The 25615-nt window shown below is 42.3% G+C and overlaps 1 protein-coding gene across 1 annotated transcript; it reads right to left on the reverse strand.

Moving 5' to 3' along the window:
• Nucleotides 1-1030: 1030 nt before the first annotated feature.
• FAD6 (fatty acid desaturase 6) lies at nucleotides 1031-5294 on the reverse strand. The gene is made up of 12 exons (XM_087378033.1): nucleotides 5156-5294; nucleotides 4550-4670; nucleotides 4409-4463; nucleotides 4271-4314; nucleotides 3973-4179; nucleotides 3705-3848; nucleotides 3439-3590; nucleotides 2743-2868; nucleotides 2293-2470; nucleotides 2046-2164; nucleotides 1638-1752; nucleotides 1031-1446 (listed from the first exon to the last, which is right to left on the reverse strand). The coding sequence occupies exons 2-12, from the start codon at nucleotides 4622-4624 to the stop codon at nucleotides 1288-1290; spliced, it is 1374 nt and encodes a 457-aa protein (XP_087234159.1). The 5' UTR covers nucleotides 4625-4670; nucleotides 5156-5294; the 3' UTR covers nucleotides 1031-1287.
• Nucleotides 5295-25615: the final 20321 nt, after the last annotated feature.

The following is a 25615-nucleotide window of genomic DNA, read 5'->3' on the forward strand; positions in this document are numbered from 1 at the left end:
AAGATTTGCTAGTCAATCTATCCTGCAACATGGAAAATCCAGCCAATCTTCCAGCCTAGCTGAAACTATTGAATGGCAGCAATTGCTAATCAACCTTCAATACAATGTCAAACTAGCATTCGTGCTTTAGCTCCTTATTCCACTCTTTTAGTGAAGGAGTTCCACAATGGCACAAAGGTTTACAACAACGATAGAAGAGTTCAACAAACACAATTGTATGCTTTGTTCATTCTATTGTCATTGGCATCTGGAAAGGAGTTCCAGATGTTAGTTCCACAATGGCACAAAGGCTTACAACAACAATGGAAGAGTTCAACAAATACAATTGTGTGCTTTGTTCATTCTATTGTCATTGGCATCTAAAGAGGACTTCCTTTGCTTTTTAGAGTCTTGTGTTGATAAGAACATTGCCTAGAACATCTTGACTTAGATGGAAGAGCATGATACCAATAATCAAGCACACAAAAAGAAGGTAATCTTTGTGGTAACGCAAGTTAATATGTATGATACATGGGTTTCTTTGTCATAGATTTCTTCAGTGGACCCACAATCCATTCAAAATTGAATACATTAGATCCTACTCACCGCTGCACTGCTCAACTTCAAATCTAAAGCTGCAATTTCATATAGGAACATCCTTTGTCCCATGGATACTGTTGGGTCTTTAGTAGACATCAGTAACTTCATATCACATCATCTCTCTCTCTCTCTCTCTCTCTCTCTCTCTCACACACACACACACACAGAGGAGATACTCTGGACTCCAGCTCTTTAATGCAGGAGTCTGCAGAGTGGTCTTTGCCAAAATGCTACAATCCTACATGAAGTTTTGGAACACAATGGTAAGGTCCAGGGTTCACAGATAACATCCTATGTCCCATAGATACTGTTGGGTCTTTAGTGGACATCAGTAACTTCATATCACATCATCTACCTCTCTCTCTCTCTCTCTCTCTCTCTCTCTCTCTCTCTCACACACACACACACACACAGAAATATGCACTTGCTGAAAGAGCTCAAGCAAAAGAGGGAGAATAATCAAACTTAAATAGATAAAATACAAAGTCAAAAATCCCTGCTGCAATCATCAAACAGATGTCGATAGACTTTCGAACACCTGAACATTACAGTCTCTTCCCCCTCCCCTTGCCCCTTTTTTACAGGGAAGAACAGTTGTGCTGCCGCCAATATCTTCAAATATTTCCCCCCATGAAGGAGACTGAAAGAATGAAGTGTGCAAGTGCGGGTTAGCCTGTAACATGGTACATGAAAATTTCAAGGTTCACTCTAAGCAATATTTGGCATCAATCTTCGCAGTGCTCCGATCACTTTCAATTTTCCTTCACTTTCATCAAAAGGAATGTAATTCTCCTCATCATCATGGATATGACAAGTTGTCATGATTGTTTTCATCAACCTCCAGTTCCATCGTGCTTCATTCAGATACTGCCCAGCACGAGACATAGTGAGTATGCATATACCAATGCAAACAGCATCAAGATAAACTCAACAGATTGGATTCATAACGGCAGAAGTCCTGACATTGTTCTGCAACACTAATAAAATCCCTGAGCCTAGCCAGTGTTTATACAATCAGCATTCAAGAATTCCCAAGTGTAGCACGTGAATGACAGTACCTTGCCCCAATTTTGGCGTAAGGATTCATTTGCCAACCGCAAATTGTAGCTAGGAATCTTTTGTGAAATATGGTGTGGAATATGCACACTAATATCATGACACAGAAGTTCAATCCTGAGGCAAAAGAAGAAATCTTGTCAAACATCTTTTCATGGAATAAGCACACAGTACACTGTCAGTGAAAACTACACAACAAGAGGAAGATACTATTTTCTCAAAGAAATAAAAATATAGATAGGCATGGTTCATCAAAGAACTTGTGGGAGAGTAAAGGCACGTTTACTCAGCCAGCAGCCATAAAAGCCGCCTTGAGAAAAGCCAACATACTCTCCAACCCCACAGAATTTCAACAGGCTTAATGTCAAGAACAAAGAAGGAAAAACAAGAAAAACGAGCCCGAAAATCACCATCGTGGATAATCACAATGAATGGTTCCACCTAGCTGGGCCTCCGCGCTATTCCAGTCCTCAGCTTTTTTAAATGGTATGTGAGGAGCAGTGTGATGAACCATAGTAAATGTACTCATCTGTTTGCATATTGTTACATAAATCTAATAAGTTCATGCAGCTTGTTTACATGTAGCCTCACACCTGGCATTTAATAGAAAGAAAACTAAGACATTCCAACCACCAAATGCCAGCATTATGTACTCACCCAAAAGTGATACCCAAGCCACGGCATAAGCCAAAACTTAAACCAGCCAGCGATGCCTGTGTAATAAATAATCAACGGCCACCCAATAGCCATGAAGGTAAACACACAAGCAAGACTGACTTTCACTCGTGGGCGCTCACTTGGGCGGAAATTGTTGAGATTGAAGTGCCAACCCATCCTAGTACAGAAATCACAAAGTAAATGCTCATAAGATTTGCACAGATCCAAGTTAGCTAAAGTAAACCAAAACTTGCAAAAAGTTGAAAGTCACGCAGTAGAGGCAGGCCATGCATACATCTCAACTTGTATCAGTGAGACTAAACCCAAAAGCTTGAAAAAGTTTTAAAAAACAGCATTCCTTCTCATTTAATAAATGCCTACTTAGAGAGATGGCAAATCCCCGAGTGTCAAACGAATTAAAGGTTGCAAGCCTCAAGCCAAAAATACTACCAGTGACCAATAGACGCCAAGAAACGCATTGGGCCCATGGTTATCCTCAGAGTAACTTGCAACCATTTTGGAAAGCTGTCATATTCATCCTGAATAACCGGATGCCAGGCAGTATCTTCAACGAGCCTGTTACATATCAACAGAGATCAGATTTTGCCACAAAAACAAAGATATGCTTGCATGGAGTTGGCCCCTTTACAAATGAAATTAAGACACAGCTTGCATTTAATCCTTAGAATTTCATTTCCAACCAAAAGCAAGTTTGATACTTGATTTATCAAGTACACTGCTAGAGATTCAGAAGGCTCTCTATACTTTTTCCTGCAAATTGATGACAATATCCTTATCCACAGTAGTCGTAATAATAAATGCTCTCAAACACATTATATAAAATTCACATAGCTGGGCGTGGATAGCAACATTCCTTGCAGCCATGAAGCTAAATTTCTATCAACTTTCCCAAAACAAAGCACCTCAATACTGCTTTCCACCCTACGAGGCAAATAAGTTAGCAATAGAGATCCCATAGTTAGAAAGGACTCTTGTTCACTGAATGGATTAACGGCAAGAAGAAAACCCAATTACTTAGCTACTCTGCGATTCATTTTAAAAAAAATTCAAATGCAGATTTCAGAAGAAGGATGTTCTTCCTATGAATGCTGACCATTTAAGGAGTAACAAAAATAGAGAGCTTACATATTCGTCTTGGCATGATGCCTATCATGTTTGAAGCGCCAAGGTTCATACGGATAGATCAGAGGCAAGAATGCAACAGTTCCAACAATGTCTTCGACCAATTTGTTATTGGAAAAAGATTTGTGGGCACAGTCATGCCCTATAACAAAGAACTGAGACCACAGGGAAAACCATATTCAACAAGCGCTTAATCATCATGGCGCTAAATCTCTTAGTCGCTGTGACAGTTTCAAAAAACCAAGAGAAAGCTTACAATAGAAACTCACCCCAGTAATGGCAGTCCCAGTCCAAGCCCAAGCCAAAGGGAGGAGGTACCATGGTGCTTTTGCTATCATGAATAGGCCGGCACTATATGCAGCAATTGAAATGGCTACACTCCTCCATGCCTTTAGATCATTAATTTGAAACACCTATTGCACACAATATGAATTCAAATACCTGTTATCGTCCAGTAAACAAGATATAACACAGGGCATATCACATCGTACTTCCTCTAATACCCTAAACAGATAAAAAGTATGCCATCAAAGGTACCTCAGGTGGGAAACTATCCATAACATTTTTCAATGTGACTCCAGGAGGAACAGGCTCGCCAATTTGAGTAAAACCATACTCCTCAGCAAGCTTCTCTCTGTACTCAGGATCACTGAGAGGAGGAGCAATAGGAGCTGCAACTCCCGAGATGGCCTTCCAATTAACTTTCCGGTAGACATGCTTCCCAATGAGATTTAGTCTTTCTGACTGCAGCAACGTCAAGACGTGTGATCCTCATCAGAATTGAAAGAGCTAACAAGTAAAAGAATCTTAGATAGCTCCGGCTCGAAGAGAGCACCTTAAAGAGGCTAACGGTCCCAATTTTGCTGCCCTTAATCGGACCTGCATTCAGCAGTACATAAAGTTCAAAAATGCGGGAGGCATTCCAGCAAGCACAGTACAATAAGTCTATCACGAAAAAGAAACGGCAACGTACTGGAGCTTCTATCGAGCGGCATACTCAAGAACGCATGACGTCCCGTGAGGTTGCCCTGTGTGCAAGGTAAATCCATTGAGAGTGAAAACGATGAATAAAAGGAAATCAACATCAGAACAAAAGTTGGATTTCCGAACCTACCTTAGAGGAAGCCCTATCCTGGATGGAAACGGAAGCTTGCAGAGACAAACTCTTTCCCAAAGAGGAATCCGCCATCTTCCTTCGGCAGGGCTAACGAGTAACGACTGCGTTGTTCTACAAACTACAAAATACAAGCGAATGTTCAGCGAAGTGGGCTACATTGAATCAAAAGCGCAGCAAGCTAATAGATTGGCGGCTACTGCTGGTTATGAATTCAATTTCGTATGCTGGCATTCAATTCCGGATGCTGTTGCACTCCAAATGTCCTATAGGGTCTCCTTGACTCAGGAATATTCTTCCAGCACACAAATGCAGTGAGCGTCCTCTCCCTCCACCGCACCACGCCCCGCCCCCCCGCCCCTCTCTCTCTCTCTCTCTCTCTCTCTCTCTCCCTCTCTCTCCCTCTCAATCAATCAAACAGCAACCAATGTGTCGCCAATAAGAAATGGGTGCTAGCTGGCAAGAGCAGCTGTGTGCAGCAGGAGCCGGGCGAAGAGCAAAGCACGCGACGCTCGGGCGTCGAAAGTCGCAAGAGCCCAGAAAAGGGAAAGGGATGAAAACTCGAAAAGGGCGAAAGGAAGAAAGACGGGGGGCGGGGGAGCCAACCTGGGCAATGAGGGGACGAGGGGGGGAAGCAAAACAATAGCCAGGGAAGCAAGACGGGGAAGCTCGGAGAAGAGCAGGAAGGGATGACACTGAGCTTTTGATAGCCACCCACCACCAAGCTCAGCGGATCAACAGAGGTGGGAGGACGATGAAGAGAACAATACACTTCCAAAAGTCCTCCTTTTGTTTACCTCCTTCCTCCCCGTCATCTTTCACGGCGCCGTTACATCGCCGTTTACCCCCCCCCGTCCGAAACCCCCCCCGTTTTCTCCCACTTGGCATCCCCTCATTGGTTCCTTCCCAATCTTGGCTTGCGTGGCATCCCATTCTCCACACCTCCTCTCCAGCCAGCCAACCAATCACCCCACACCCAACGCACAATCCATTCCCACCACGGTTTCTCAGAGCCCACGTCTCGACCTTCGCTCCTCGGAATATTGTGTCACCCCCCAGGCCTTAGTGATGATGTGTGATCAGAAAGGAACAAGATGACTCACATTTAAATGTCCTGCCAATGAAGTAATAGTCAAAGAGCAGTGTATATTAAAGAATGGTATGACGAGTATGCATAGTGTGTACCTGAAAGTGTATTGTTGATGGAATTGTTTGTCCATATATGATCTAATATTGAATTGTGAATTGTAGTTGGCTTATGAATTAATTGTTTCATATTGTAATGTTGCATGAATTTGTGAAGTCTTTCCATGTTACTTATTTGAAGACCAAAATCTATGTTGAAATCTCCCAAGATGTAAGTAGGGATGTTTTTATCCAAGTTGTGGAGGATGTTATTGAGTGTTTGTATAAGACTATTTGTTGTAGATGTTGGATGCTTGTATACATTTATTATGGCTACATTGTGTAACGGTTTAATTTCAAATGTAGTTAGCAAGCATTGAGTGCCATCTTTGGTGCAAATTTTTTGTTGTATAAGTGTAATGTCACTTTTGTAGTATGTACAAATTCCAACACCAAATGATTGAGATATATATTTAAAGTTAGGGATGTGCAAGTCTTTTGAGTATTTATTATGAATTTCTTGTAGGCAAAGTATTTGTGATTCGAGAATGTTGTTATTTGACATTATATCAATTTTGTTTTTTTTTAAGTCCTTGTGTTTAGTGATTGCAATATTTGTGGTTTATTTTGCATGGTAGAGAAATTAATGTATTCGAATTCCCAAGCACATGTCATTTTCAAACGTTCGATCTCTTGTAGGACTGAGTTGTCCACTTTGATATGTTTCATTTGGAGTGGTTGCGACATGTAAAGGTTCTTTGGATCTTGGATTCTTGACAAAGTAGTGTATGTTAGACCATGTGATTTTATTCCAGTAGGGTCCAACCCTAATGTGGTCATTGTGAGGCCTTGTGAGTCATGAATTGTAGGAGCAGCAGCTGGTTGTATTGGAAATTGATGATGGCATATAGTGTTCAGATGGTTTTTGCCTACTTGAAATTCATGTGTAACTTGAAATATAGATGTCCATGAATGTTCTGTTTTGCTTGTATAGAACATTGAATTTTCTGCTCGTGCCTTTGAGCCTGTCTTCATGTCACTGAATTGCACCAACACAATCAGTGGCTTTCTTTCTAAGTTGGAGTCCATAAAAATAGCATCTGCTCCATTTACCAAACCATCTACAATGTTAAGATTGCCATAGCAAAGTTCTATTATCATGCTTGGTTTCAACTTAAGTTGTTTATGCAAGTCTCCGGTATTTTTTGGCTCTGTAGGTATGTTTATTGTTTTGCTACATGTTTTGTGCCTTACATCCGTTGCATTAAGAATGTGAGGTTCTGTGGTTAAATTGTGAAATACTTCGTCATTGTGTTTATCTTTTGCGGCATTAGTGTAATACAAAAAAGGTGTTTTGTTCTTGTCTTGAGGTGGACGATAGTACAAGTTGTTCAAGCAATTTAGATCAGATGGAGATTGAATTGTGATTGATGGGAATAAAAAGAAGGTTCTCCAAGGTACCACTAAGGAAAACCCAATAAACATTCCACAAGGAAAGACAAGAAGAAGATTTGTGATTGTAAAAGATCTATTAGTATGCAATCTTTGACTTTCAAGGGCCTTACTTACCCCATTAATGTTAGGGGGGGGGGGGGGGAGAGAGAGAGAGAGAGAGAGAGAGAGAGAGATTTGTGTGCAAAGGCTAACATGGTGGGTAAAAGAAGAACTTAGTTTTGCACTACTCGTGCTAATGGGAGTGGAGCTACTACAATTCCAATCCTCACTGATTTTGCTAGTGCTACGAAAAGTGCGGTCATGACCTTGGAAACAACTCAATGGCTCTCCATTTTATTCTTCCCTTTAGAAATGTAATTGTGAGCTCTTTGTATGCTCCTAAGTTTGTCTTGGACGAATAGCTTTTGGGGGAAATAGTCATTTGAATATAATAATCTTCTTTTGCTAGGGGATTTTAATATTTTGGAACATAGCTTGAACAGGTGGTGAAGTAAAAGATCAACTTCTAGAGTTTTAGAACTCTTGGCATGAATAAAAACGAGTTGATGTTATTGGTTCTTTTCATCCAATTAGGAGAATCCATGTGTGTTCTCCTTTGATAAATTGCCAGACATCGCAATGTCACTGAATATTGACCTTATACCGTTTGTTACAGAAGATTCTTTAGCACTACATAAAGATCAACATTGGTCCATGTTATCATAGAAGAATAGAGGGATACATTATTTTCTAGTCTCACATGTACATTTGGGGGTTTGCTTGCATATCGTGCTAGTACACATATGACATAAATTATCAAGTAGGCAAAGGGCATTGAGGCCTTACAACCTATAATGGTTGAATTTTTGCATAGAGATAATGATCCTCCACTCAAAGTTCCAAAGTGATTCCGAGAGAAAGAAAAGGGTGAATTGAATGCTCAATGCATGGACTATCAGAAATCAAAGCATCCCTCCTTGATAGTGTATTGGGATGGATACATCGATGGTGCCATTGTATGGAATTTGTTTTACGCTGAAACATTGTTGTAGAAGGGTATTGATGTGAACATTATTGATACTAAATATTAGGGCAACTAATTGACATGTACTTTAGCTACATGAACTCATTCAAAGATAAAATTTGGCATGAATTTGAGGGCCATGTTTAAGAGAAGATACATAATCTCATAAGTGAAAAAAGAGTAGAAGATACATAACCTCTATAAATTATGTGTAGGTGGAAAAAGAGTAGAAGATACACAACCTCACACATGGAAAAAGAGTAGAAGATACATGACCTCATGAATCATAGATGGAAAAAGAGTAGTGGGAGAGGATGAAGATAGAAGAGAACAGAACAAAGAAACGAGATTCTATCTCAAGTAATGAAGATGATAGCTCTACATTGGATGGATCTAGCGAGGAGAAACTTGCAAAAATATGCACAAAGATATGAGGGATAAGGTGTTGCAAAGAGCCATTCAGGCTCCTTGTTGTAAGGAAAGGCCACTATGAGGAAGCACCCCATGGTGTTATAGTCAAAGGGAAAGGAGGTTCATAGAGGAGGCAAGATAGAAATTAAAATACAAAAGGGTTCCCATTGAAGGAGAGGGAAGTGGAGAAGGTATGGCAAGCAAGGAGGTAGAACTGATAGCAAGCAATGAGCCTACAACTCAAACCTCTATGATTGCTGGGTAAGTAGGGGGTGCATGTACACGATCTTTTTGTGTTTCGTTTGGTGCATATGATAGCATTTAAAACTGAAAAGAAAATTGAAAGGAATCAGAGTAGTATGTGCATGTGTAAGCCCAGTGACTACGTAGCAGAAGTATGTACAATGAGTACAACTTACTGGATCATGTACATAACATGCATTTTCCCCTCTTAAGTTACGGGTCATCCTTTGCCTTTGGGAATAAAACCCATAAGATAGGACAAAAGGGAGAGGAAGGAAATATGCAGAAAGTGAAGTCCACTTGGATCAAAGATTGGTCAATCAAAAGATGACTACGTGTAGAACTATGTGTATGGCTGCGTGTTGAACATGTCAAAGTTGAACATGTCATGTGTTGTCGTCGCGTGGACTGTGCAACTGCTCTATAGAAGAGGCATCCGGATGTGAAGCTAGTTGATCTAGCTATGGAGAAACAATCCTGTAGGTTGTGACATACGAGGGTGTCACCAACCCAAAAGAACTGACAACAACGACGAAGGTATGCTGCGGCAGAGTAATCTCTATCGTATGATGTGGGATGAGTGCAAGATTGTAGAAGACTGCATAGTCGATGTGGACAGAGTGATCCAGTGGCTGCATAAAAGCTAGGGCCAGGGCCGAAGGTGCAGGTATGATACATTGCTCCGTTGGAGAAGAGGCCCATAAAATTGACAAGGTACGACAACCTATCAAACTTATATGCTCAACTGTCATGAGCTGGAGGTTTGTCTGTTGTGTGCTTGGCTAAACATCCATCGGCATGGGATGTAGAATCTCAGTCATAGGCTCACGGTGAAGCTGACAGTGTAAAGGCCTAGAAGCTTGAAACACAACTGAGAATACATAAGATATTCCTGAGGCATATACGTTGCCGAATGTTGATGTCGGTTTAGATCTGTTGTCCTAGGTCTAACCACTAATATGCATCAAGTAAGGACTGTATACTATAGCCACAAGTGCATGCTGAAACACTGAGTCTCCCCAGGTTGCGCTATGGCTGAACCTGATACACAAGGAGAGTTGGAGATGCACTAGAATCTTTCGAGATTCCGATGAGAGTCGTCTTCTCCGTCGATGAAGTTTTCATGGGGAGTTCCTCGTTGCACCGTTTGTGGCTTGGGCTCTGTGTGAGTGTCCGCTATGGCTGGTCTTGATTTGGTGATGGCATCGGAGCTCGTAGAGAGCTGTTGGTGTTGCTCGGTCATCCGTCAAAATCTAGTCATGGCTTTTCTGCTCGTTGGAGGTCCCGTTGTTGCTGGAGTTCTTCGTTGAGGCTGGCTGTGGTGTGCAGGCGATGGAACCGGGCTCAGTTTTGTAGGCGATGGAGCCGATTAGAGTTGAGAGGGTCCTTTGCTCTCTGGTTGGACGTTGTTTGTAGGAGCTCGTTGCTGTAGAGCCATCGAGGCGTTGAGTCGGTGGCGTTGCTTTTGAAGGTGATCCATGGAGGCTTGTCTGTTAAACTTTGGAGGTGCGCCACGTGTAGTCGTCTAGCGTGGCTATCCTAGTTGTCAAGGCTCGTTGTTGAAGCTTGCTTGGGAGTCGGTGCTCACTGCTGCTCATGGCTCGTTATGGAGGCTGGCGTGCTCACCTCCGGAGTGCTTACAGACCAGCGCAGGTCGTAGAGGTGCTGCTTGCAAGTCAAGCACGTTGAGTGGTCGTTGTAGAAGAAGCCGAGCACGTGGTGCACTTTGTTGCTTGTAGACCGTGTCTGACGTTGGAGGCGAGCTGGAGATGCGTGGACGTGAGCCTTATGTTGCCGGGCCGCCTTTGGAGATGCTTGGAGTAGCCGGTCGTACTTTCTACTGTAGAAGCCCAAGCGTTGAATGTGTCTATGGTGGTTCTGCATGAAGGAGGCGCTCTAGAGCTGTAAGTCGTTGGAGAGGTTGCTTGTAGAGCCGAACCAATGCGAGTAAACTATAGAACTCGGAGAACTAATGCGAGTAAAGTATAGAACTCAGGGGGGTGTGATTGGAGAACCAATGCGAGTAAAGTATAGAACTCAGGGGGGCAGTTACACAACGAGGCACAACTCGGGGCGGTTACATACCGAGGATTTGCCCACCCGAGGGGGGGGAAATGTTGCCACATGTCAAGGGGCGAGTGGCCGCGATATTTTGACGCTCGCCCAAGTTTGGGCGGCAAGGACCCCCTGCCCAAGCACCTTGGCGAGGGTTTTCGTCACAAAATATAATTATTACGCTGACACTGGTGGAACTCGAACCCAGGACCTTCCCACACATAGGCATGGTTTATACCTTGCAGTGTGTGCAACATTGCCCGCCCACCATAATTATATTCGATTTTGGGCGGGCGCTTGCTTGGTGTATAACCGCCCTCAAACTCATAGAAACCTCACAATCAAATAGAATGGAAGTAGCAGAACTCTCTCGAATAAACTCTCTCTTAAAGAACCTTAAAGCACCTTAAATCTTTCAAAATCTCTCTCTCTCAAAAGGTGGAATGTGAGACCTTACACAAAACTCCTCAAGAAAGAACCTTAACCAAATGATCATATCAAAACACAAATGATCATATCTCAAGCTCCAGGAAGCGGATTCCTGAGCTTTCTGAACCGAAATGGAGAGGAGAATGAGCTCTACGATGAGAGCTTGAGAGGATGAAGAAGATGACTCAAACAGAGAGCTTATTGCCTTGATAGAGCGAGGGCTTGCGTGCCTTGATGGAACAAGGGCTTATACTCTCTCTTGAATGGAAACTCTCTCAATGGAAGATGCCTCACGAAGGAGGACTTGACACTCAAGAAGCACCATACACTCTGATACCATGATAGAGAGAGAGGAGTGCACATGATATAACTACATGTACACTAAGTAGTATTAAATATGAACATGAAGATATACATGTGAATCCCTTAGGGTTAGGGTTAGGGTTTGTCCCTAATGCCCTAGAGGTATGGTGCAATTTACACCATCCTCAACATCCTTGCCATTTCCCACTATGGATGCAATGATTATAGTTGAAGCTATTTGGGGTGTTGTCAAGTGGCCTAAGATCTCTTTACAACATGATAGTGTTGCCTTAGATAAGCCAATAGCTCAAGAGCCTACAAAAAGTGAGCCTGAGCAACCTTATGTCAAGGCAATGTCAGTTTCTTCATTGGAATTGACGACTGCATTCATGAAGCTTGAAAGAAGAAAAGGGTTGTCTTGTGGGATGGGAGTGTGACAGAGACCATTAGAGAAGGTGTGATCTTGTTGTATGTTTTCCTAGATGACTCTATCAACTTTGTGGGCAACAATTGCATTGGTGTGGGTATTAAGAAGAAAGAACATTTTACAGCAAGTGCCTTGGAGTCTTCTATCCAAGATATCAATTCTCTTAATCTAATTCACTAGCCCATCAAGCAGGTAACCTTACTAGATGGAAGGTAACCTTACTAGATGGAAGCCCATTACAATAATATGTGCCCATGGACCAGTATGTTAGTACAATAAGGTGGTCAACAATGGAATTTGGAAAGGGATGTTGCTCCACTTCCAAAAAAGAGAAGATATACTTTCATTCAGAGGAAGCCAAAGTAAAGAGAGTCTCCGGCATCAATGTACAAAATGTCAGTAGAATCGATGAAACAAGTTTCTTCCATTGATTGCTATGATAGTAGATGTTGCCAATTAGCTGATCAAGCTATGCTGATGGCATTGAGAAATGCTTTTTGAGATAGCTCCTTGGAATCTTGGATAGACGTTGTATATGACATGTGGTCAATGGCATGGCATCTCATGACATGGTTGGGAGGTATGCTACAACTTCAGGGTGGTGTGTTGCAGAGCATGGTATGACATGCATGGAATACGTGGTGTGTTGCAGAGCATGGTACGAGATGCATAGAATACCAAAGACATCATTTTATCGATAAAGGGAGTAGCTTAAGAATGGTGCATGACTATATGTGCATGGGAACACATGGATTCTTAGGAGGAGTAGGGAGCACACAAGTATGGGTAGGGTTCTGATGCAAGACTTTGTGAACCATAACTCAAAGCATATGCTTCACAAGAGTAGAATTATATTGGATGGTTCTACAGAGACATAGTTGGTGATCCAAGAAGTATAGAAGCAGATGGACATCCTACATGGGTCAACACTTCGTGTAAGCAATGGGGTTATGACAGCCTATCCACATCTACATTTGGTAGGATTTGGAACATAGACTTCAAGAACGTAGCCCTAGCTAAGACTAGTGAATTCACCAAATGCAGTTTGTGCAGTGGGATTCAGGCTTGGTTGGCAGCCACAAAAAGTCCCAATGCTTGACTTCTAAGTGTTTTGTGCTCAAGAAAGGCATTAGAATATCATCAAAGTTCTAAAGGTAAAAAGATTTCCAATATGGGTGGCTCATGTGAAATTGTTGTGGATAAAACAATAAAATGTAGATCTAGAGACATCAAATGGTGATCCAATGCTTACCATGGATACCACGACAACTTCTATAATGGAGGCTACAACTGCATGCAAGACTTTAATGCCATCACATGGACATGAAAACCCATGCAAGACTTTACTGTCATCACATGGACATGAAAACCCACCCTCTCAAGATGAAATATCACTCGTGAACCCCCTTTTAAAAAGCTTCCAGAGAACTTGCTACTCTAGCTAGACAATTGTGCATCAGAGAACAAGAATAGAGACTTATTTGCATACCTTTCTCTACTGGTAGCAAGAGGTGTTTTCAAGTCTATTCAATTGGGCTTCTTGATGGTAGGACAACACAACTAAGGACATTGATGCCATGTTTAGCATGTTCTCTAAGAAATTGCAAGTGAGGCAAACATTAAACTTACCTGATTTTATGGATACATTAAAGAAATCCATATCATCCTCTCACTCAAGTTCCACATTTCAAGGGTTATGTGAAGGGGGGCTGTCTGCGTGATGGGCAAGATATGCTAGTTGGTCATTGCAAAACCATTAGAGTTTCAATTCTTCATGCAAGGAAAAACACCTATGATACAATACAAAGTATATCAAAAATCACCAAATTGGATGCACATAGAAGCGGGGAATAGAATTGTGGAAGAAAGATAGCTAGGGATGGCCATTGTTGCCATAGGCTATCCAAAAATATTGCCCATGGCTAAATTTGTGAATGACCACTTCCAAAATTAATATTATGGATAAAGGATGACATTAGGTTCTGGGAGAGGTGGGAAAGGGGAAAGTATGCATCATATGGATCCTATATTAGAACATTGTAGATTACTGGAAAAACATGTTTGGAGAACTTGAGCAGTGAACATCTCAGAGGTAGGAGGGCACACATATTTTTGGCCAAGAACATAATCACCTAATGGGGAGGATAATATAGATGCTTGCATCAATGAGTTCCAAGGCTATGAGGAATGGAATGATCACTACTATGGGCCTACAAAAGGTAAGCCAAGAGAAAAGTTTAGACCAATGGTGGCTATCAAGCAAGGCGCTTTGTCTTGGTGAGGCCATCTGACCCTATATACCACTTGGGGTTGCCCAACCAAATGTTGAGATGGATGCAACATCTCCTAACTTCTAGAAAGTAAAAATTTAGTATTGGGCATTATCAATTAAGAGAAAATGTCTTAGTGATGAAGAGGTCTATGCCAATTGTTGGAATAAGCATTGGGTAGAGAATATGTCAGATCCACATGTTTGGGAATTTGTTGATTCGGTGGTTTGGTCATTGACATGAAAAGCCACAAATCCACCCAAGAAGATAAAGATTCCACATTATGTATGTGTCAAGGCATAGGAAGGCCTATTGGTATTGAAGCATAAACAATGGCAATGATTTTGACCATCATGATCTCCCAACCTACCAAGTTAATATGTTCTCTCATGGAATGTTTCCCATGTGTTTGATCATTAACACCACCAAATATATGATTTTGAAATCTCTTGCAATGCTCCATGCCAATGCCACTATTATTTTTAGTCCCTAGAAATAAGGAAATTTCCCACAAATCAATAAAGTTTCCCATAAATAATGAAGTTTCCCACAATCAACTTATTTCGCATAACTAATGTAATATTCCCATTATTAATGTAGAATCTCCAAATTTAATGAAATCCACCCATTTTCAAATTTCCCAATATGCTTTTTCCCACTTTATCTAATACGGTGTTCCTACGTTTACCAGGCCCCTTCCCCTAGTGTTCTCAACCCTCTTCACCTTGCTACAAGGAGATTCAAGAAGTCTTTTGACTTCCAAGAAGTTTGAAGTTTTTTTATGCTTGAAGCTCAAACTGATGATTTCAATCCTCCATGCTCTCCAAGTTCCTTAGAGGTAACTTATTCTTTCATCTTATTTTGTTTTGTAAGATTCCAAATAAAAAATATGCACATAATCATCTCCCAAACCTAATGCAATAATTGTATAGGATTTCTCTAGCCTTTTAGCATCTGTTGGTGTTGTTGAAGTAGAGTCACTTGCCTTCTCCTTTCCTTTGGTGGTGGTGGATTAACACTCTTGTCATAACTGATTTGTTGGCTTGACTAAATCCCACAAATTCTCCTTCATAAGCACAAATTTAATTTTCATTTGCCAAGTATGGAAGCCTTGGCCACCTATTTGAAAGGTAGCCATGAGAGGTTCTTACCTTTATGATTAGGGAGTGTCTACTCTCTTACAGATGGATATAAATCTCAACCATACAAGTGCATATTGCAAGCAATGAAATCATACAATCCTAGTCTTTTTGCATCAGAATAATAAGATGCCTTTTTCTTCACAGGCTTTGTCACTTTTCTATTGACATATCTAGGTGCTTCTTTCTTCTTCTTTTCTTTTGCTTTCACATATGAAGCATTATAAGAGCAACAAGAGCTAGGCATTTTGAATAATTGACAGTAAATCATCCTCAACACTCTTTCAAGCCTTGCATCAAGCATCCAATACCAGAACTATCCAAAATTGTCATGTAAAAACAGAGAAAAGTGGAGACCTCAATTCAACCACCCTGAAGAAAATTTGTGAGGGCGTTTGAAGCCAAAGTGAAGCCTGTACACCAGCACAAGGCCACTAGCAAGGACAGGCGCAAAATGGCGCAGTGTCACCCAAGAGAGCTTAAGCAAGCCCGACTAGTTTTTTGTTGATTTCTCTTTATCCAATAGAAAATTGCTGCTCAAAATTTATCCCATGCATCCTTTGCACATGATCAAAGAACACCCAAGATTGTTGCAAATCCCCTTCTTTTTGCATCCTCCTTTCCAAACAACACCCACTGCTGGTCCAATAGTAGACATTTAAAAAATGGAATATCTCTCATTGATAGTTTCCATTAATTATTTAGGAAACAAGCAAGCATAGAAGTATTCATACTAACGCTTAGCTTTTAGCTCTAGAAATAGAATTTCAATTAAAATAATTGGTTGGATTTGAGGCTACCTTGAATGTCTCAATCCATCTATGTATTCTACACACATAATCATCTATCAAAATTTTCTAAAGCGAGGTCAATAATAAAATGTTGCAAAGAGATCAAAGACCCACTTACCTCATCAAGTGCTTAAAAAAGGAAATGCACTCTAACCCAAACCTTGACTGGAAGAAAAGAAAAACAAAGAGAAAGCCTAATGCCCCCCCCCCCCCCCCCCCTCTCTCTCTCTCTCTCTCTCTCTCTCTCTCTCTCTCTCTCTCTCTCTCTCTCGATCGTCACTTCCCCCCCCCCCTTTCTCTTCTTCACCTCCTCTCTCTCTACCCTTTCCTCCCCTCTAAACGTTCTCTTTATATCTCTTTTTCTTTTTCATCCCCCCCCCCTCTCTTTATGTCTTTCCTACTCTCTATCTTCCCCCCTCTCTCTTCCTCTTCCCCACTTCCCCTCTCTCTATCTTCTCTCTCTCTCTCTTCCCCATCTCTCTTCCCCTTCTTCCACCTCATTTTCCCTCTGTTCCCCACCTGTTGTCTCATTGCTCTCTCCCTCCCTGACTACCCTCTTCCTTACCCCCCCTCTCTCAAAGCCCTGCCCTCCCTCCCTCCCTCCCTTGCCCTAACCCCAACCTTCGTTATCCTCCCTCCCTCTAATACTGCCCTCCCTTCCTCTTGTGAAAGTAAACTCTCCTCTATTTCAAGACAAAGAGCTCCCAAGAGCTTTAGGCAAATACTCAAGTGTCATGAACATTCACTCAAACAACGCAATAGGACTCTAGCATAATCATAACTCTAGCATAACCAATAGGAATCTAGTATAACCATCACTAAAATGGGATTATTTGTATAGTATTTAAGAAAGATGACACCATCCAAGTCAATGAGTTTGAGACAAGGGCTTCATTCTCTTCTCTTCATGCCGTTTAAGCATTTTGGGCTTCCTGTCATCCTGTAATGCATTCCTATATTCATTGCCTTGCCCCTAGTTTGCTAATATTACTGTGATAGATTGAGGGACATGGGGGGGATTGAGAGAATAAGAGGTGACTATGTTATGTAGCTACATCAACACATAGTTTCTTAAGCAACAAAATGAATGCTCGAGCCTTCTATTCTCAAAATTTTAGTATGAGGATTTTGAGGCGTGTAACTCAACCATATATGCAACGTGGAAGCTTAGTATATTGTCCCTGTTAGAATGGATGAAGTAATTAATACAAAGTTAGGTTGAGAGGAAGACTTGATTTGATGGGCATAGTATGACTGCCTAAGCATTTGTAAAGCATCTTGCTTTAGGCGTGCTAGTTGTTTTGACTTCTATTTTGGGATTATTTATGTTTTGGTGGGATAGTTCTTGAGAAATAGAATGGTTGTTATGTTCTACAATCACATTCTGACGCCAAGTTTCTATTGTTGCTCTTACACTACTATCATGTTGGTGATTCAAAGATCATTCTCTTTGTCATTTGTAGTACTACATTCATGTTGATGCCAAGTTTTTGTAGTGTTGATCTTACACTACTATCATGTTGGTGATTCAACAATGACTATGAGCTAACAAAATTACCTTTAAGCATTTATGATCCTTACAAAATCCAATACCGGGAATAAATTTTATTAGATGTAGCTCTAATGGAGATCGCTCATAGTTCTTGCAATCCTTCTTGTAATCCTTCTCAATCCTTCTTGTAATCCTTCTCAAATTTTCTTGTAATTGGCATCACTAGCAATGTAGGCTGGTACACAAATCAAATAATGGGTGCTCGATCATATCTTTCTTGTAGTTTTGATCTCCCCATTTTCTATGTTCTCATCATCACCATCATCGGATCACTCTATCCAAAAGTTGGCGACATGATGCATCCACTTGTGCTAATATTCCTTTGCTCAATAGCAGGTACTTCAATTTGGATTCTTTGTGAGACCCTATGGCGGGTTCAGCTCTCCATCTACGTGCAGTTCAAGGTCACGTGGAGTGCCATCGCCAACCACAACCACACCTTCCTACACCCCAATGCTTCCCTGGAGGTTATCTCTGACCAGGAAGGATTATTAGGTAGCCTCCATAATCTTATGATGATTCTTGATGATGGAATTGGTACACAGTGTAGCGGCCATGTAACCCAATTGATCTACAGGCAATCTACTCCGTACAAACCCACCCTTTGGTAGATCTTTGAGGATCCTACAAGAGAGCACAATTTCTTTTAGCCCCCTCCCTTGCATAGCTCGACGGCGGCGAGCTATGCTTAGAAGGGGGGGAACTGTTCCCTCTCTCTCTCTCTCTTTCTCTCTCCAGCTCTTTCATTTGTTGCCCCATCTGTAGCAAATCTTAAGAAATTTTTTTTCCTCACAAAAGCGGCCATCCAAAATGAATGAGGGAGAAAAGGCTTTCACCCTTCCGAGTATAGCTCGCCGGTGAGCTATGCCTGGAGGGTGAGCAAATTTTTTTCCTCTCTCTCTCTCTCTCGCTTTCCTTTTTTGCTCCATCTATGGGACTTTTTCTCTCCTTAGACCAGGCTGGCATCCCAATTGACCCCCTACGGCTGCCATCCCAAGTGACCCCCTAAGACACATCTCATGGAAGAGCTATAGCAAAAATAATTTGCCTCTCCTCTCCCTCTCTCTTATTCCTTTTTTGGTCCAATTGAAATGAATCTTGCAAAAAAATAAAATCCTCGAGTGAGGCGACCATCTGAAATCAATGAGAGCAAGAAAAATTTCACCCCCTCCACATAGCTCGCTGGCAAGCTATGCCAAGAGAGGGGGCAAAAAATGCTCACTCTCTCTCAATCATTTTTTAAGTTGGTGTCAGTTATCCCTACCTCGAGCTCAAATGTGTGAAAACTGATAAAAAGGGTAATAAATTATAGGAGAAGGCCATATCCAATGGTTACGATGAGGAAAATTGATGCCAATGATTAATTGGACTTGTCACATTGTCAAAACTATCAGATATGATTTTTTCCCGTACTCATACCTTATATGTTCCTATCACATGCAACATAGTAGGAAATCACTAAAATGGCTACTAGTAAATTGTAGGAATTTTCCCTCTACCTCTCTATGTCAGAGGGGGTTAAAACCACAAGAGAGAGAGAGAGAGAGAGAGAGAGAGAGAGAGAGAGAGAGAGAGAGAGAGAGAGAGAGAGCTGAATACCATTAAAAAAACAAACAAACAAAATGAGTCGGCTTTACAAAAAGAGAGATCATATGTATACCTTATCTACAAGCTACATTGGAGGGGTTATTTTTAAACATGATTTATAAATTATTTTAAAGTGTATTAGACCAATAGTTTTAGCATGGTTTTTGATTTAATTGGCTTGATTTCTATTATGAATTTACATGATTCAAGCACTATTTCAAGAGTTTTATTGGAATAGTTGTAGTATTAGGAAAAGTATATTAGAATGGTGATGACAATGTCATTATGCGAGCTTGCAATGGAGATGAAAGAAGTAGAGAAATTACATCTTATGAAGACGAGAGAAATTTAAGGAGACCAATAAAAGTAGATCAAGAAGTGCACCAGGAGAAAGTTGCAATTAAATTATGTACTTTCCTTCAATGACTCAATTTGTATAGCATTGACAAATGGTTACTATAAATTATTGAATATTCTGAAATTCTTTTAGTAGATGCTACTTTGACAAAAAATAAATTTGTTTGTACCCAAATATTTCAAAGCTTGTATCATTTTCAAATGATGCTACAGTGTTGATGATGATTTGCATGAGACAAGTTTAAAAGAAGAAGTCCAGAAGCATATTGCAAGAGGGTGAGCTTGGTCCTGTAGATGAATTGTCTTTGATTGGAGCATTCTATTAGATATCAATGCTCCACTCTCATGTAACTATGCGGGAACCAGCTAACTCTACTTGTAAGCCCCCCATATGAGGAGAAGGCATTTGAGTAGCTCAGTTATCTAGTAGGTCCTGGTTTGGACACCAGATGGGGGCCATGTGTGGCCTGATGGCTGGATGGCTTCAGATAGAGTTGGCACATCGCCAATTAGGATACATGCAAGTGTAGGAAGGCATCCCTTGACTGACCGCACGGAGGGTAGACGGAGCATTTCTCAGGGCAGCCCACACTCGGGTTGCGAGGCCCGTTTGGAGCCTCAAATGATCCCGGATGGCTGTGGGCCGAACAATGTCCGTAGGTTAGTTGCTTTGTTTTGCGCACCGGTTCTATCGTATGGTCGGTGGCCTATTTCAGGACTGACCCCCAGTCGACCGTTTTGGGCGGTCTGGGTTGGTCACCCAATTGAGCCTATCCGACTATGACTGGTGGCTATATAAGAGCAAGCCCATGAAGCCCATTTCATCACTGGCTACAGCAACCCTTATTCCTTAGCATTCAGCCTCCGTCTTCTACTGTTTCCTGCACGCCATCGAAGCTTCTTTCACAGGAGCGCACGGCTGGGAGGTAGCGCCATCTATTGTATCAGTTCTTCAGTAATCAAATTTTTGATTCTCCATACTATCTTGTTTTCTCTCGTGTACAAGATCCTGTTATCTGTTGAGCACAGAAGTATTATTTTCTTACATGGTATCAGAGCCTGGACTCTAGCAAGAAGATTTGATAGTGTGTTTCTGTTTGCGAGCAGATTGTGAGAGATGGTCCAACCCGCAAGACTGCGAATCCCACCGTTCGGCAAAAGCGGAAAGTTGGATGGCTCTAACTATCCTCTCTGGAAGTTCAAGATGAAGACCATCCTAAGCGCATATGAGCTTTGGGACACTGCTACTGGGGTGAACATGAGGTCGGAGACTGGATCCAGCCAATGCAGGACAACAGATAGTACCAACTGCGGATGAGATTCTCGCATGGACAAGAAGAAATGCAGATGCGCTGTGTTCTATTGTGTGCAGTGTTAGTGATTTCGTCATGGCGTTAATTCAACATGTCACCATAGCGGAGGAGGCATGGACGGTCTTGAAAAATCAGTACGAGACCACGAATCAGACACGGATTCAGAATCTGGAGACTCAACTCGCGAACGAGAAGTTGTATGAGTTTGAAGCGGCAGAGAAGTTCATCACCAGGGTGAAGAATCTACACGATCAGATGACTGCGACTGGCATCACCATCACTAACGAGAATCTAGCACGAAGGTGCATACGGATTCTCCCACCAAAGTACGACGGTCTTGTTACGACACTGAATACGTAGAACAGAAATCCGCCCCTCAACTTTAAGGATTTTAGCGCGATGCTTCTGGAGGAGGAGATGCGTAAAAAATGAGGACTAAAAATGAGGACTAGAGAAGATTCGGCTTTCTGGACTGGATCAAAGAAAGGTAAGGGTAAGGACTCTGGTAACCCATCTTCTTCTGATGATAAAAAGAGAAAGAAGAAGATCAAGTGCTTCTATTGCAACAAGGCAGGGCACAAGCAGAATCAGTGCCGCAAGAAGATTGCAGATGAGAAGAACGGAGTGAAGAAAGAGTCCAACAATAGCGCGCAGATAGTACCAATAGAGTTGTTCGTCGCAATTGAGGAGATTTGCACGGAGGCAGCTCATGTACCTGCGGATGAACCTTGGATCATTGACAGTGGTGCATCGTGCCACATGACCAGTCGGAAGGATTGGTATACCTCTCTATAGCCGGTACGGAATGACATCATGGTAGCAGTCAGCAATGATGCAAAATGTCCAGCAAAAGGAAAAGGTACGATTGCTCTCAAGTCAGATGGAGTTGTAAAATAGTTGTCCGATGTTCTTTATGTGCCAGATATCAAGAGGAACTTGTTGCCCGTTTCTGCGATCACGGATCGGGACCTCAAAGTTCAATTCGATAAGAATGGTGCATAGATCCTGGATCTTCAAGGAAAGGTCATTAGTAAAGGTACACGGCGCAACAACATTTATGAACTCTCAACTTTCAGTGGCATGAGAGGTTTGGTCATCTAAACCTTAGTTCTTTGAAGGAGATGCATAAAAGTGGAATGATTGCAGACCTACCAAAAATTTCAGATCTACCTGATGTATGTGAATCTTGCATGATGGGCAAGCAGCATCGGCAGCCCTTTCCTAAAGAGGCCATCAGGGCAAAGGCTCCTCTAGAGCTTGTTCACACGGACATTTGCAGAAAGATGGAGACGGAATCTTTGGGTGGTTCCTTCTACTTCATGACATTGATCGACGACTACAGTAGAAGGATATGGATATACTTCCTGAAGACGAAAGACGAGGCTTTCAGTAGGTTCAAGGAATGGCATGTAATGGTCGAGAAAGAATCAAGGAGGAAGGTGAAGAAGCTGAGATCAGACAGAGGTGGAGAGTTCACATCGACTGAATTCGAAAGTTACTGCAAAAGTCACGGAATCAAGAGGTAGAAACCCCCGCCACATACATCACAGCAAAATGGAGTAGCAGAACGCAAGATGTGCGTCATCTGCGAAATGGGCCGGAGTATGATGAAAGGGAAAGATTTGCCAAAGACTTTCTGGGCTGAAGCATGTAACACTACAGTTTACATCCTCAATCGTAGCTACAGGAAGGCTGTGAATGGGATGACTCCACTGCAAGCCTTTTCTGGTAAGAAACCTTCAGCTGCACATTTCAGAGTTTTTGGATGTGACTATTTTGTGCATGTCCCTAATGCTACCAGGACCAAATGGGAACCGAAGAGCCGAAAGTGTATTTTCTTGGGCTATAGTGAAGAGGCGAAGGGTTACCGTCTCTATAACCCTGTTACCAAGAAGGTAATTGTAAGTTGCGATGTGGTCTTCTCAGAACAACCGCATAAATTGGAGGAGGATGCTTCCTTCCCAGACAACCAGGACTAGGATATCCATCCAGTACTGCCACCAACAGCAGACCGAACTCCCCCAACGGTGCTTGGGAGGATTCAAGACAAAGAAGATGAAGAAGAGCCTGCAGAACCACAACGGCAACGGCCATTCCCGAAGTGGGTAAAGCAGCTTTTGGATGGTAGAGAACCTCCAGCCATTGAGGAGGAACCATCCGAACACCGCCAGTCCAAGAGATTAGAGGAGCAAAGAAGGGCACAGGAACACTTGGTCAACTATGCTTTGATGACAGAAGTGATCCGTGCTGATGAATCCAAGTGTCTTGAAGAGGCACAAGGCGATGATAGGTGGATGGAGGCTATGCAGTCAGAGTATGGCTACAGGCCCCACGAGCATGGTACCAGTGAATTGATGCCTATTTTCTACAAAATGGGTTCAAGAGGAGCCCATCTGATGCAAATTTGTATATCTTCAGAGAAGGAGGCAGGTGTATGGTCGTGGTCCTTTATGTGGACGACCTTGTCATAACAGGGAACCATGAAGAGAAGATCTCGCAGACGAAGCATTTGCTAGGAAGAGAGTTTGAAATGACAGACCTCGGACTGATGCATTTTTGTTTGAGGATTGAAGTTTGGCAGGAGCCGAAACAGATCTTCATTTCACAGCTGACGTATGCTGGAGAGATACTGAAGGCATTTGGCATGGCTGAGTGCAAAACAGTTGGTACCCCTATGGAGGTTGACGTGAAGCTCTCAAGCGAGGATTCATCACTATGGAGGTTGACGTGAAGCTCTCAAGCGAGGATTCATCATTGTTGGTACCCCTATGGAGGTTGACGTGAAGCTCTCAAGCGCAGTACAGAAGACTTGTGGGCAGCTTGATTTACCTGTGCAACACACGGCCGGACATCAGCTTTGCGATTGGTGTACTTAGTAGGTTTTCCAATAAGCCCGGGAGAACCATTGGAGGGCAGGGATGCGGGTGCTCAAATACATCAAAGGCACACTTGATTATGGCATCACCTATACCAAGGGCAACATCTTGATCGGATTCTATGACTCGGATTGGGCAGGAGATGTGGACAGTAGGAGATCAGTGACAGGGTACTGTTTCTCACTCGGATCTGGAGTTGTGTCATGGGTCAGCAAGAAGCAACCCACAGTTGCTCTTTCTTCTACCGAGGCTGAGTACAAATCTGCATGCTTTGCTTCTTGCAAAGTAGTGTGGTTGAGGAGGATTTTGGGGGACATGGGTGCAATGCAGAACAAGCCTACGCAGTTATCATACGCAGTTATCATGTGACAATCAGAGTTGCATGGTGATTGCAAAGAACCCAGTGTTCCACGCTCGCACAAAACACATTGAGATTCAATATCACTTTGTACGCGAGCTGATCATGGATGGAGAGGTCGACTTGGTGTACTATCCGACTACAGAGAATGCTGCGGACATCTTCACGAAAGCTCTTGGAAGAGACTTGCTGGAGAGGCATCTTCATCGACTTGGCATTGGGCTGAAAAAGTAAGTTCACTTGTGGGTGGACATTGAGGGGGGTGATAGATATCAATGCTCCACTCTCGTGTAACTACGCAGGAACCAGCTAACTCTACTTGTAAGCCCCCCATATGAGGAGAAGGCATTTGAGTAGCTCGGTTATCTGGTAGGTCCTGGTTTGGACACCATATGGGGGCCATGTGTGGCCTGATGGCTGGACAGCTTCAGATAGAGTTGGCACACCGCCAACTAGGCTACATGCAAGTACAGGAAGGCATCCCTTGACTGACCACACGGAGGGTAGACGGAGCATTTCCCGGGGCAACCCACTCTCGGGTTGCGGGGCCCGTTTGGAGCCTCAGATGATCCCGGATGGCTGTGGGCCGAACAATGACCATAGGTTAGTTGCTCTGTTTTGCACACCGGTTCTATTGTATGGTCGGTGGCCTATTTTGAGACCGACCCCCAGTCGACCATTTTGGGTGGTCTGGGTCGGTCACCCAATTGAGCCTAACCGACTACGGCTGGTGGCTATATAAGAGCAAGCCCGTGAAGCCCATTTCATCACTGGCTACAACAACCCTTATTCCTTAGCATTCAGCCATGCCATCGAAGCTTCTTTCACAGGAGCACATGGCTGGGAGGCAGCGCCATCTATTGTATCAGTTCTTCAGTAATCAAAATTTCGATTCTCCATACTATCTTATTTTCTCTCTTGCGTACAAGATCCTGCTATTTGTTGAGCATAGACGTTGTATTATTTTCTTACACATTCAATAGATTGGATCAATTGTCTTTGAATTTTCTTTGATTGGAGCATTCAATAGATTGAACAAGTAATGTAGATGGGATGTTTTGGTTATGCATGTTAAAGCTGTGTTAATAATATAATTTGAGGTCTTTTTTGTTTGTTTGTAAAAGATTAAATGAGGAGGAATTTGTCAAAATGTATTTGAAGGATGTTCTATACTCTTAGGAATTTGGGAGAAATGAATGACTCCTTTTTTTGCATGTAAGTTTACTCTTCAGGAGATGAAGTAGGTAAATATGAAGTTCTATAAATTTTTGGTGTTAATTTAAAGCTCTATTGTGTGGTACTTGGTGTGAAGTACAATATTGAATTATCAATTTTTTGTAGCATGTTGGCTGGAGTAGTTCCTAAGCTTGAA

Source organism: Dipteris shenzhenensis, chromosome 8 (assembly GCF_047967505.1).
Source record: "Dipteris shenzhenensis isolate YYH24624 ecotype China chromosome 8, Dip_SZ_1.0, whole genome shotgun sequence".
Lineage (NCBI taxonomy): Eukaryota > Viridiplantae > Streptophyta > Polypodiopsida > Gleicheniales > Dipteridaceae > Dipteris > Dipteris shenzhenensis.

Excerpts from the sequence above, each read along its gene's own strand:
- FAD6 (XM_087378033.1), bottom strand. The coding sequence starts at position 4,624 with ATGGCGGATTCCTCTTTGGGAAAGAGTTTGTCTCTGCAAGCTTCCGTT. Across the intron at positions 3,591-3,704 it reads CTGGGACTGCCATTACTGGG|TTCTTTGTTATAGGGCATGA; the intron begins GTGAGTTTCTAT and ends CTGTGGTCTCAG. Across the intron at positions 1,753-2,045 it reads CATTGTGATTATCCACGATG|GATTGAACTTCTGTGTCATG; the intron begins GTGATTTTCGGG and ends CTTTTGCCTCAG.